The sequence below is a fragment of the Monomorium pharaonis genome, chromosome 10 (assembly GCF_013373865.1).
Source record: "Monomorium pharaonis isolate MP-MQ-018 chromosome 10, ASM1337386v2, whole genome shotgun sequence".
Taxonomy (NCBI): domain Eukaryota; kingdom Metazoa; phylum Arthropoda; class Insecta; order Hymenoptera; family Formicidae; genus Monomorium; species Monomorium pharaonis.
In genome coordinates, this window is record NC_050476.1 from 11652987 (window position 1) to 11667886 (window position 14900).

A 14900-nucleotide genomic window follows, 5' to 3' on the forward strand; every position below is an offset into this window, starting at 1 on the left:
TCTACATAGGGATTCTCAGTATTATAAGCAAAGTGGGACGTTATTGCTATCACTTCGATATACCTTCCAACACCTGCTGGTATCTCAATGAGATGGTAACAGCATTCCTGAGTCTTTTCTACGATTTGTTTTGCTATATCATATTCATTTTCATCGGTGTCAACCGAATTGAGTATCTCTTTATATAATTTGTGCTTCATATGATGAGGCCAGTTATCAACAAATTGGTCGTGTATGTAAACTTCCTGTATTATGGTGCGTTCATGCGTTCCGCGTAAACCGAGTTCTCGATCACGTAGAAATTGCACTGGTGATATTCTCTGCACATCCTTTCGTTTTTCGGAATCATCATTATTGTTAAGGACATAAATGGCATCTTCTACGATATCGTCATCCATGTTATAATAATCTAGTTTTTATACTAAGAAGTCTCTACTGTGCGCACACTGAACACATATTGCACTAAATTATTACTCCGGATTGATGACGGTTTCAACTTGCACTCGGATCTTAAACTTCGCATCAAATGCGATATTATGCGCTTCCCGACCGCTTATATATTTTTTATAACTCTTTATTTTCTTTGTCTTAACATCGGTGCTTGACCTCTGCAAGATTTGCATTATTTGAATGTGCGATTCTGAATGATCTCATCAAGAAAGTATCAAATGATTTATGTACGTGCCTAAAACATATTTTTGTTACAGCATCCGTACATCGGCGCTTGACCTCTGCAAGATTTGCATTATTTGAATGTGCGATTTTCGTATGATCTCATCAGTAAGTATCAAATGTATGTGCCTAAAACATATTTTGCCGCAGCAGCCGTACATCGGCGCTTGACCTCTCAAAGATTCACATTATTTGAATGTGTGATTTTCGTATGATCTCATCAGTAAGTATCAAATGTATGTGCCTAAAACATATTTTGCCGCAGCAGCCGTACATCGGCGCTTGACCTCTGAAACATTGGTCATCCTTGAATGTGTAAAGTTTGAAATAGTGATTGTCCCCTCTACTGAGATGTGTGAAAAAATATGTGATTGTCCCCTCTACTGAGATGTGTGAAGGGTGTGCAATATAAGAAGAGTTCTGACAACGGTATCACATCAGTTAATCAGTGGAATACGGACGGTAAAGTTCCAATCTTGCATTAGTTAATCAAAAGAAGTCGGAGTTTCCCTGAAAATGAACTATTACGTTCCGATTCAGCAGAATGAAACGTGCGATAAACCGTAAGTATTTCTTAAATTAATTAAATCAAATTTTGTTACATATTTAATTGGATTTTATTTTTTATATCTTGCAACATTTTTTCTTTACAGAACAATATCGCAGCCGCATCATACTCCACGCATTCTGGGGAGAAGATTTGCTTTGACGACTACATTCTACAAATATTTGGATATAGGAATCAGTGTGGGACTTGAGCCTTTTGTAGAGATGATTCTTGGTGACAACAAGGGCAATGAGATATCGCTGTCACGTGATACCTGGGTAATAATTATTGAGAAACGGACAGATATCGAGCAACTCCTGCAGTCGACAACCGCTACATCGTTGTGGATTAATGATCTTTTCATCGAAGTCGTTAAAATACGTAACGAGAGTATCATAAAATTCACTTTAAATAACAAAATTATGTACATGAAACCATCGACTGTGCAATTTTTACTAAATCTTGAAGATGTTATCAATAATGCATATTTTAAGTTATGGGATGATATGCATATAGTAAAAGAACGATATAATCAATTTGTAAACTGTTTGCGGCGAAATAATATTCATAACAAGTGTGATGCAGTCAAATTGTTAAATGAAATATGTGTAAAAACTTCACTTGTAGATTGCGAACTGATGGTTTATGCATCAGACAATATTGTATACGACGCGTTACAAAAGGAATAAATGAAAAAAATTATAAATAATTATTATAACCTATTTTCTCTCTTCCCTATTCCTTTGCGGTATAATGGCGTGCGCAGAACCGAGTAGGAGGTACATAGATAAGATGGGTGGGAACGCATGTATGTAACCGCATATGAAAGAACGCAACGAATGAAAGAGAAAGAGCGAGAGAATGATAAAACTGTATGGCTGGAAATATCGCGTACGGATGAGAGAGATAGAGAGAGAGAGAGACAGATTCGGAATAGAGGGAGAGAGCGAGCACCGCGGTGATGGCTGCTACAACAGCGGCGGCGGCGGCGGCGGCGGCGGCGGCGGCGGCGGCGGTCGCGGACCCCGATTCCCCCTCTCCCGCTCCGGGTCGCGGACCCGAAAATACCGCGTCAGCAATTTCCGCACCGCGAGATCCTCCTCCCCGCGTGACGTCATACCCCCGCGCCTACCGGTACCCCCCCGCACACCCGCACCCCCCTCGGAGCCCCGTAGTTAGAACTGTCATAGTATTAACTACTCTTATATTTAAAAATCTTAAGTTTATCGTTAAAATACTTCCTAATTAACGAAATTATATTTAAAGACAAACTTAAAACAATCAAAGTCATATCAGACTAGAGATTGAGATTGAGATTGAATTAGAATTTGACCAACTAATTGGTTACATTTCAATTCAATCTCAATGTCAATCTCTAGTCTGATACGGACTTAATAACTATACAGGGAGTCCCAGAGCATACTGGTCACTGTTCATAAAAAGGTAGATGGGATCGAGATGAACATAAAAGTTCAATATTGTTGTGGGTTTGGTCTGCTAATAATCGAGATATAAATTTTTTAAATTGTGCGAATGAGAGCGCGCCTTGCGCGCCGAAGGAAGGGCTCGAGCCGCTCGAGCCATAGCACGGCCTACTGTTTCAAGCATTGGCTGCCGGCGGCGGCGGGGGAAAGAAGGAGAAGCGTAGCGTCGTCGCCGTTCCCACGTCTCGCCGCACCGCGCCTAAGCTCGCGTCGATGGCTGCTACGCACACTCGCGATTACATGACGAGATTATAAATTATTAATAAAAATAGGACAAATTTAAATCGTAATAAACTTTTGTAAATAAGAAAGTCGAAAGAGAGAAAGCGATGGAAACGTATGGAACCTGCAAATAATATAATATTTGCCGCATCAAATTCTCTCATCGTTTTTTATGGAATATTGAATTAACGAAGATTTATCACGATTGATTCTTTATACATTCTCCTTTCGTAACCATCTTATTAGAAAATTACGAAATGCACGAAATACTATCCTTAATATGCACTCTTTGTAAAATAACACGATAGAAAAATATTCACGTTTGATCTAACGACTTCAGGATAAATTATTCGATGCAACTTCTATGGTAATTATAAGTAATTAGAGATCAATGTTATGTCAAGTATCGTTAGTATGGTTAACTAGAAATGATTTTCTCTTGTATATGATAGAGAACTTCGAATTTCTTCTATCGTTAATACATTATAAGTCACTGAAAATCTGTCGTACTAAGTTTATTACGATTTAAATTTGTCCTATTTTTATTAATAATTTATAATCTCGTCATGTAATCGCGAGTGTGCATAGCAGCCATCGACGCGAGCTTAGGCACGGTGCGGCGAGACGTGGGAACGGCGACGACGCCACGCTTCTCCTTCTTTCCCCCGCCGCCGCCGGCAGCCAATACTTGAAACAGTAGGCCGTGCTATGGCTCGAGCGGCTCGAGCCCTTCCTTCGGCGCGCAAGACGCGCTCTCATTCGCATAATTTAAAAAATTTATATCTCGATTATTAGCAGACCAAACCCACGACAATATTGAACTTTTATGTTCATCTCGATCCCATCTACCTTTTTATGAACAGTGACCAGTATGCTCTGGGACTCCCTGTATATAAATGCCAGCCAAAGAATAACAAAATAAATGTTCTAATTCGTATAAACATCTATTTTATAGTTGGCGGATGTTCTATATATATCATTACTTTTGTAGAGAAAAAAAACGTAATACTCTCATTTTATAGTATCAAATTTAAAAAATTGTTTTATGTTATAAAAACTGGCTAAAGAATAGTAATAATGTTTTAGTTTCTATAAAAATATTTGTTCTTATAATTGGCGTAAAATATTTAGATATCACTATTTTTCCAGAGAAGTTATTTTGTGTGTGTGAGCATAAACTTTAATTTCAGGAATATATATTACTTAATGACACACTTACAAGGGAAGTATCACAAGTGTCCGACGCCAATTTGATTTTCCTTGAAATATGTTGTCAAACACACAAATCTAAGAGACACGTATTTTTTTTTATGAGCGGAGTTTCATGTTTAGAGGGTGAAACACTCCTTTGAAAAAAAATAATTTTTTTCTTTCGGAGCGAATATCATCGGAAGTATAAAAGATAGAAAAAAATTTTTTAAATAAAAGTTGTACGGTTTCAAGAGTATTTTAAATTTGTAAAGAAAAAAAAATTTTTTTAAATTTTTTTGTTTAACAAAACACCCCCACCATTATTTTTTTTAAATTAAAAAAAATTTTTTTGCTATATTAAAGGATTTCTATTTTCTAAATTCAACCATGTATATTACAGTTATGTTACGAAATATCTTTTTTGAGAATTAATTATAAAGATTTCCGTATATAAGCTATCCGTGCTCATATGCGCTTTGTATTATAATTTAAAAACAATTTAACAAATTGCACACACATTTTAATTGAAAACACGTGATTTATACTTATCTTGAATATACATGTAAGTCTAATAAGGGATAAAGATTAATTAAATTGAAAACATATTAATTGAAAACATTTAATTCATCACGTTCTTGATATGAGGGATACGTGACTTTTAGTTCATTATATATATAAAAGAAAACGTACAAAAATTATTGCTATATATATATATATATATATATATATATATAATAAACTAAAAGTCACGTATCCCTCATATCAAGAACATGATGAATTACATGTTTCAATTAAAATGTTTTCATCAAATATAATTAATCTTTATCTCTTATTAGGCTAACGTGTACACTCAAGATAAGTATAAATTGACAGTATAAATATAGTCATGTAGTAGTCTTACGTTCAATCAGTGCAATCGTTTTGTAATAATCATATGTGTGCAATTTGTTAAATTGATTTTAAATTATAATACAAAGCAAAGTTTAACATCTTTACAAATGATTCTCAATCCGCTTAATGTTGTTAGACTTTTATTGGCATCTATAAGTTCAATATATCTAACAAAAACGCCAGTAACTGAAGCAGAAATACAATTAAAAGAAGACATACAAAAATTATTGCTAGATAGCATTTTTCACTATAATGGATTGGAAGTGATGGAAGAAACCTATCTCGATTATCAAGAACCTTATAAATTACACAGTTTCGAAATAATTGAAGATGACGAAGAAGCATGGAGTGAAGATAATTTAAATTCTCATCTACAGTGTTCAAACAGTGAAGTAAATTTTGACAGTACTTATAAAAGACGAGCTGTTGAATATTGGCGGAATTTAGACGATAATAAAGAAATTAACCACAGAAAAAGGCATCGTTCTCTAAAATTAGTACAAAGTAAATTTAAAAGAGTTTCATATGAACGTCAGTTAAGACGATGGGAAGAACAACTACAATCAACTGGAAATCGTTTGGAAAAATTATCTTATATCTCCAAATTTACACATGATAAATTTACTGCAGCTATTGAATCAGGATTTATGGTTCATGATTCATATCGATTTAAAAAAATGGGCTTTACAAGCTCAAGAAGAAATAGGAAATGTAATTCCTATATTTAAAGCATCTCACAGCTGGATATCAAGATTAAAAAAATCCCATCGAATTGTTTCAAGAAAAGTTACGAAGTTTGTAACTAAAAGAACAGTGAAAGATTCTATTGATTTACAAAACTCAGCAAATAATTTTTTAAAAACAGTGAAACCACTTATTGAACAGTTTGGAGCAGAAAATGTTTATAATTCTGATCAAAGTAGTTTTTAATTAGAAATACATTCTGGAAGATAATTGTCTCCTAAAGGAATAAAAAAAGTAGGGCGTATCGTACAATCTGTGTCATCAACAACCCATTCATACACGATACAACCAATAATATCATGTAATGGTAATTTGCTGTCACTTTTATTTATTGTTTTGAAAGAAGCTAACGGCGAATTTGGACCGAGAGTACAAGAAACTTTATTTAAACTAACAAATGTTATTGTAAAAGCATCGAAATCTGGTAAAATGACATCAGGTAATATAAATTTCCTTTTATAAGGTTTTAGATTTTTAAATATTGATAATTAAAAAAATATATAAATTTGGATAAACAATTACATAAAATTATATAATAAAATTAATCTTTGATACATAATCAATTATCATCTTTATAAAATTTTATATTTAATTTAACAATCTAATAACAATCATAAGAAAGTTATTAAATTAATTTATATTTGTTACAGATCATTTTAAAATGTGGTTAGAAGCTTATTTTTCAAACGTTGGTTCTAATAGCGTTCTTCTTATCGATTCATGGACCGGACATTGTCCCAATATCATTTCGGATTTAACACCTCTAGATAAACATATTACTACTATGATTATACCGAAAGGTACTACAGGAAAAATACAACCATTAGATGTTTACGGATTTAGAATTTGAAAAAATTTTGCTAAAAGATTTTCAGATATAGTTTTATTATTGGAATGTGATATAAATTTGCATGAACGAAATAATATAATAAAATTGCAATCTTTGATACATAATCAATTGTCATCCCCGCGATATCGTAACTTATTTAAATATTCGTGGTTTAAAAGTGGTTATACGAACGAAAGACTACAGGAATTTAAAAATCCAGTAGAATTTAGTTTGGATGACACTTCAACAACATGTGATATCGAAGGTTGCAATAATGTACCCAGACAGCACATGTAGATTATGAGAACGATAATAGGATATTGCGAAAGTATATTGCAATATTCGTATAATATTAGAGATACGTCTGTGATATGGCGAGTATATACTCATAACGTACTATGTCCGCGTTGCCTTATCCCATAGAATTTCGCTGGCAGTTTATGAGAATATACCGAATATATCTTAAGAATGTTATACGTATGTCTAAAGTATATCTTCAGTATATTCACAATATGTCTACAGTATGTTCACATTATATGGGCTCATGCATAATGAGAGGAATAAGGAACAAGGAATTAAACATACAGAATTAGCAAGAAGAAATAAGAAGAGGAATTAATCATTTCGCACATCAGGAAGCTATCGCAAAAAATGAAGCGTAATATCTGTTGAATACGCTGGGGTGCTTTGGGAAATTATGCTCAGATAATTGTAGGTTATAACCTAAATAATATATGTATATATACAATATATATATATTATTATAGTTTACGTTACTATATTATATCTTATGTACATACCAGAGTTATCTGGGCGTAATTCCTGAGAAAACCACGTTGTCCGTGAGTTCGTGTTCGCACGTTCACACCCTACACTTCACCACGTGTCTGCATCACACGGCAGACGAAAATGCGTAACGTTACAGATCATAGATAGCGTTGACATGATTCACTTTCGATATTACGCGGATATTTTGGAAATATGTGATAGATATACATGAGATATATCATAGGATATTTTACGGATGTTTTGAGTATATTAGATATAATCTCAGTATATTCAGTAGGAGTTGCGAAGTTCAGTCGCTATATTCTAAGTTTATCTTGAGGATATATCAAAATGACATTCTACTGAGACGTTATATGAATGTTTTACGTATATTCGGTATGATCACAGTACATTACGTATGAGAGTATAATATTCGTACGATATCTGGTGCTGTCTGGGTAGCTATAGTAAAATGTTCATGGTGCAAAAAATCATTATGTTTAAAACATTTCTTCGTTGAGTATCATTATTGCAATGAGTATAATGAGTAAATGATACAATACAAAATGTATAAATTTATTGTATAAATATTTAAAAACTATTTTATTAATACATATTTAGAAATGATTGTGATGATGTAAATCACAATCTTATTATGTAAATAAACAAAATATAAAAGCATAAGACCAAAAATAGCTTTAAGAAAATAATCACAAGATATATAGAAATAATGTACAGAAATTAGTAAAATAAAAAAATTTACTAATTTTAAAGAAAAGTAATAAAAACCATTATAATTCTTAATATTATTTATAATTTATAATTTGTGATGCTAGAATCAATTATATAGATTTCTATTATATATCTTATCAAAATTGTGTATAATCTTGTTTAGACGATAATTATTTGCGTACATGAGCACGGATAGCTTATATACGGAAATCTTTATAATTAATTCTCAAAAATGATATTTCGTAACATAACTTTAATATACATGGTTAAATTTAGAAAAAAGAAATCTTTTAATAAAGTAAAAAAATTTTTTTTTAATTTAAAAAAAATAATGGTGGGGGGTGTTTTGTTAAACAAAAAAATTAAAAAAAAATTTTTTTTCTTTAGAAATTTAAAGTACTCTTGAAACCGTACAACTTTTATTTAAAAAATTTTTTTCTATCTTTTATACTTCCGATGATATTTGCTCCGAAAGAATAAAATTGTTTTTTTTTCAAAGAGGTGTTTCACCCTCTAAACATGAAACTCCGCTCATAAAAAAAAATACGTGTCTCTTAGATTTGTGTGTTTGACAACATATTTCAAGGAAAATCAAATTGGCGTCGGACACTTGTGATACTTCCCTTGTTAGTACATTCGATGTAAACGCGCTTGTACTAAGGCTTTGGTGCGCACCAAACTTAATACGCGTACTAAGGTTTTGACGATGTAAACTAAGCCAATCAGAGCTTTGCCGCATCAACGCATTCTGATGTGGCAACGCTCTGATTGGCTGCTTCTATGCACGTTCTATTCTGCAGCTCTATTCCGCACCATGTGATTTTAGCCTAAGAACAGAAATAATGAAAGAGAGAAAGAGAAAAAGAATCTTCTCTCTTTCTCCCTTTCTTTATTTTTTCCTATTGCCTGTTGCCTAGCATTAGGCCTTAAGGGCCATCTACAATGGAGTGTTTTAGTCGTAACAACGCTAATGCCCAGTCTACAATGAGTCGTTGGTCGTTGGTCGTAAGAAATTTAACCAATTATGTTCGGTTATTCTTCTCTAAGATCAACTGTGATTGGTTAAATTTCTTACGACCAACGACCAACGACTCATTGTAGACTGGGCATAAATCTACGACCATGCTGTCAATAATATAAACGACGTAGCAATAATATACAAGCCGGCTATCATAGAGAGGTGACTAAAAACTAACCCCGAACACCTGAACGCTCATCGTAAGCACCCACTGAATTGGCTCAATGTCTGTTGTAGGCCGTAATCAGTAAAACAGTACGTAATGAAAATATTGTCTACGACTACTGCTACGGCCTACGACTCTCCATTGTAGATGGCCCTTTAAGGACCAACATAGCGCTCAGTGATTCTTTAATATGATTGGTTCTTGTCTTTAGTTCATTGTTGGATTTAGAAGCAGAAACCAATCCTAGTAAAGAATCTAACATCTGTTGAATTTAGTCTGCTGGAGCTAAGTCCGGATCTACAATAGGTGTAGTAAGCCTTATGCTATAAGAAACTGACCAATTATAATTGAAGATGTGAGAAGAATAAACGAATATAATTGATTAATTCCTTAGGCCCGGTTCCACAACTCACGGTTAAATTAACTGGCCGATTATTCCATTGGAATTGATTAATCGTATTTGTTAATTTTGCTTAACGACAAATACGATTGATCCATTTCAATGAAATAATCAGCCAGTTAATTTAACCGTGAGTTGTGGAACCGGGCCTTAGGGCTTACTACACCTATTGTAGATTAGGGGCTCGATTCTTGAAGTCATTCGCAAGAGAGACGTATACGCAAATACTCGCTCTAATAGAAAGTTGTAAGTTTATTGGTTAATAGTCATACGATAGCCAATAAATTTCTAACTTTTCTGTAAGAACAGAATTTGCGAATACGTTTCTCTTGCGAATGAATTCAAGAATCGAGCCCCAGGAGGTCGATTCTGTATTTCTGAAGAAAGTGAAAATATGAAAAGTGAGGAGCATTGTCTGCACTGATTGGTGTATACTTTTAGAATTAACAATATATACCAGTCACTGTTACTGACTTTTCACATTTTCACTTCTTTAGAAATACAGAATTGACCCCCTGGGTCTAATACGTGAACAGTGAGTGAAAATGTTCGATTATGCCTTAAAAAAATCGATGATCGATTAATCGACCGATAAAAACATCGACTGTATTTAATCGATTATCTGAAAAAAAGTATCGATGTTTTCGGATAATCGATGAACATCGCCCAACCCTATTACACTTTTGGTCTGTTCTTTCTAGCTACACTGTTGCACTGGTGCAATTAGTTAAAATGAGAAAAAATATACTTGTCTTACTTTAACTTATTGCACCGGTGCAACAGTGCAGCTAGAAAGAACAGACCATGTGTCTTGTTGGAAAGCACACTATATTCATGTCTGTCGATTCCTTTGAGTATATATACATGGAGGAGGAATGCCAGCATTGAAAGTGTGTCCAAGATCTGTGCGAGAGAGAAAGGTATATCATGATACTTGCTCTCTCTGCGCATGCGTCAAATGCTATATGTATACAATGGCTGGCATTGTATGTTTCACACACACATACAATTCGTAAATAAGTACAAAAGTGCACAAGAAGTGCACAAGAAGTGTTGAAACTGCGGTGCAGATAATGATATTAACGCATGCGCAGAGAAAGCGAGTATCATGATATACCTTTCTCTCTCGCACAGATCTTGGACACACTTTCGGTCTACATGAAACTAAGGCACTATAAAAGTGAGTATTCTCACGTCCGCCATTTTTCTTCTAACTAGCATGAAAAATTAGGTATGTTTTGTATATATATACGTCAATAATCTTTGGAAACACCAAACTTTATGTGACAATGAAACGAAGACACGATATTTATGATTTTGAGACTGTAAAGGTTATTGCGATGTATTATATATGTAAAACATTATGCTAGTTACTTGCTAGTTTGAAGAAAAATGGCGGACGTGAGAATACCTATGGTTTGTTCGCGTCGCCATGCTCCGACATGCTCCTACTCACTCCAACGCATTCTAATAGGTTGGCGTCATCGGAATCAACAAAACCCTAAGGTCTGTTCGCGTCACATGCCCCAACATGCTCCTATTTACCCCAACGCACTCCAATACGTTGATTCCGATGACGCCAACCTATTAGAATGCGTTGGAGTGACTAGGAGCATGTCGGAGCATGGCGACGCGAACAAACCACTACTTTTTTAGTGCTCTAATGAAACCATAGCAATTCCTCCTCCATGTATATATACTCAAAGCAGAGAGAAGCCTGAGAGCGGCCACCGCGGCCTTTTTCGTGCGACCGAAATGTGGATGTAGCATCAGCGCCAAACGTGGATGTAGAACTACGTACCACATCCACTTTTCGACCCTGTCAATAAAATCGTTCGTTTGGTGTGCGTCCGTGCTACCTGGTTGTGTTCCGTGCTATGTGGACGAAATGACGGTAACAGAGTTATTGATTTTTCGTATGTGTGCGAGCGAGAAAATACAAGAGCGAACGAGACATTCAATAAGAACGAGCGAAACAGTAAAAGGAGCGAGCGAGAGATCATTAAGAACGAATGAGATAGTAATAGAAGTGAGCGAGATGAGAATAACAGCATGCTGAAGCCCAAGAATCGGATTGAGCTTCCTTGCACGTTGTTATTCTCATCTTGCTCGCCCCCCTTACTGTCTTGCTCGCTCGCGTAATGCAAATATATATATTATGTTTTTGAGGCCGACACCTTCTTTACTTAGAAAATTTAGAATATTAACAAATTATTATATTTAATATTTTTTATATACATCATTAATATGTCATTTTTTAAAATTAATTAAAATAAATTAAATAATTTGGTAATAATTTTGTTATTGTGTGGATTTTTTAAGCTTTAAAAATTTTGTAACAAATTGTTATAAACACATTTATTTTTAGCATAATCATCAAAGAACGACACAAAAAATGTTATACACATATTATAATATTTCTTTCGTTATTTTTTCCGATTAGCATAATTAGTTTGTACAGTCAATTTACAATAATTTGTTTATAAAAATTTGTTGCAAAATTGATTTTTTCAAGGTACTTTTTATATCAATTGTAGTTTTTTACACTCTAGTCTTATTTTTAATAGTTATTTTTTGTTAACTTTATTAGTTTAGCTACAGGCTAGAACAAGTTACAATGAATCCTTTTATTTATTTTTCGCACAAAGCCACAACGAAAATATTATTTACGTTTTCTTCGAAATTTTTTCCATAGAAGCGGCGCAGTTTTTTTTAAGTCAATTTAATATGAATATTAATTATGTGTGTATAATTTACATTTTATACAAATTTTATCTGTTGAACAATTCCACTAATGACATCTTTATTTTCTTTTTGGCCCTGTGATCAATTCCAGTTAAATTATTTGAAAACGTGTAAACGACATTTTCATACATAGTGCTTTGTGTATTACACATTTATTGATTACTTCATCGGAATTTGTTTAAAAAGTTACGTGAATAACTGTTGTTTTTTAAACGTTTGTTTCATTTTTATCATACTAAATACTTTGATAGTGAAAAAAATATCTAATTAGTGCGGTAAAATTGATAAATTTTTCGACATGTGTGTTTATAAAGATTCTTTAAATGGAAGAATTTCCAATGGAAAGCATTTACTCTAATTTCCACTAAAATTGAATTACAGACATATTTTATATGGTTACGCAATAGTAGTAAGTTTCTACGTATTATTTCTTATAATATTAAAAATATTATATGACTTTTTCTTATAGCATTACTTATACAATTATTTAACTTTAAGGAAGCACCTTTCATGAATTTTATTATTCATGAATTTTTTTAGAGCCAAGAGACAAACTGCAAAAATGGAATTTTTTGCACAATGAAGTACATCTTTTGTAGTTTTCATACAAATGTTACTACAATGATTTTGTTGAAAAATCCCCCTCCTCCCTTTACCGTCATGTAGACAGTTGTGCATGATTCCGCGATTACAATGATTTCTCCTTCCTTGTTTAAATGAAATACAAAAACCAAACGGCATCTTGACGAATAGTACATTTTTTTGTAGTTATCGTATCCATTTTTTAAATGTAAATTCTTTTAATTTTTTTTTAACAAATAAAAATAAATCTTTTTACCAAAAATTAGCACTCTAATTTTAAAGGACCGTCATTTTGTTTAAAATTCTAATTTTAAAAATCGGATACGGCAATGACAAGTCTTCTTTAAGATGCTGTTTAGTTTTTGTATTTTAGTTGAAGAGAAGGATAAATCATTATAACCACGGAATCATGCACGGCTGTCTACATAACGGTAAAGAGAGGCGATTTTGCAACAAAATCATTGTCATAAAATTTGTATGAGAACAACATAAGATACATTTTACTGTGCAAAAAGTCCCATTTTTATAGGTTATCTGTTGGCTCTGAAAACAATTCATAAAAAATGCAATTTATGAAAAGTATATGTCCCCTTAAACATGCCTATCTTTATTTTTCTTTTCAAATAAATTAAGACAAACACATACTTAAGCCTCACTTAAAATTAAAATAATATCTGTGCAACCAGCCCTTAATTCGTTATTTAATTTTTGTTACATTAGCAATAATATGTGTTGTTTCCATCGCTCATTAATTAACTAACAAGTGTAAAGGTATAAGGCAGGAAGAGCTATGTGATACAGTCGCAACTGGAAAAGGTTAAAAGAGAAGCAGGGGCTCCTCAGCAAGCTTTTATCGTAACTTTAAAATAATGTATATTTTATTAAGTTTCAAATTTTAATGATAACAATCCAATTCTTTAAAATTAAACATGATACAAGAAATGCTGAGTGTTAATTAAACGCTTATGTTAACATGTTATACTTTGTGTTAAAAAATAAAAAAAGTCGATAGAAATAAATTGATAGAAATTATAATATTAAAGAATTATGGGAAAATCGTATAATTAATACGCATAATAAAACTTCAAATGTAATAAACCACAGGATTTATTGTTGATTACAAATAGTATTGTTTTCATAAAATATTGTTGAGATAATAAAATTCGTAACATATTTTATGTAGCATGAGACATATAATAATTAAAAATGTATCAACCTAACAAGAACAACAGTGTATAGAGTTCCAAACGCACCGGGCAATTAATTTACTTTTAACATAAAATATATATGTATTATTCATTATAATTATATATTTATGGCAATAATATAACAATTCCAATTTTGACTATACCCAGGTAGCAAGGTGACGTTAATACGACGTCAATAATTCGTCATTTAAGGTCGTCATGTTACCAAATTAAGACGTAATAGTAACGTCATTTTTTGACCTATTAATTACGTCAGTCATTTATCCATCCTACAACGTATTTCCGACGTCATATTCTTGACTAATTAATAACGTCAGTTAACTGATCATTTTACGACGTATTAATAAGACTTTATTAGTGACTAATTACTGACGTTAACTATAATTCTTTGTAATAATTGACGATTTGACCTCAAATGACAAATTATTGAGGTCTAGTGGACGACACCTTGCTACCTATAACTATATATTAATCATTATTTAAAGATTGGTTAATAAACAACATTATTAAAATTAATATAATATTTTATATAATTAATACTATCAATATTTTAGAATCATCCCAGGCAGCACATAATATTTATGATAAATATTTATTAATATTTATTAATATTTATTTTTTCAAAATATTATATAAATATTTTACACATATTTTATATATACGAAGAAAAAAATCTTTATTCAACATATTAAAATATAGAT

At 32.6% G+C, this 14900-nt stretch overlaps 1 protein-coding gene across 1 annotated transcript; it reads left to right on the forward strand.

Moving 5' to 3' along the window:
• The first annotated feature begins 1096 nt into the window (after positions 1–1096).
• On the forward strand, positions 1097–2047 carry LOC118647688. Its single transcript, XM_036293059.1, has 2 exons — positions 1097–1235; positions 1326–2047. Exons 1-2 carry the CDS (start codon positions 1189–1191, stop codon positions 1906–1908), a joined length of 630 nt encoding a protein of 209 aa, XP_036148952.1. The 5' UTR covers positions 1097–1188; the 3' UTR covers positions 1909–2047.
• The last annotated feature ends 12853 nt before the right edge of the window (positions 2048–14900 follow it).

Excerpts from the sequence above, each read along its gene's own strand:
- LOC118647688 (XM_036293059.1), top strand. The coding sequence starts at position 1,189 with ATGAACTATTACGTTCCGATTCAGCAGAATGAAACGTGCGATAAACC. Across the intron at positions 1,236-1,325 it reads AATGAAACGTGCGATAAACC|AACAATATCGCAGCCGCATC; the intron begins GTAAGTATTTCT and ends TTTTCTTTACAG.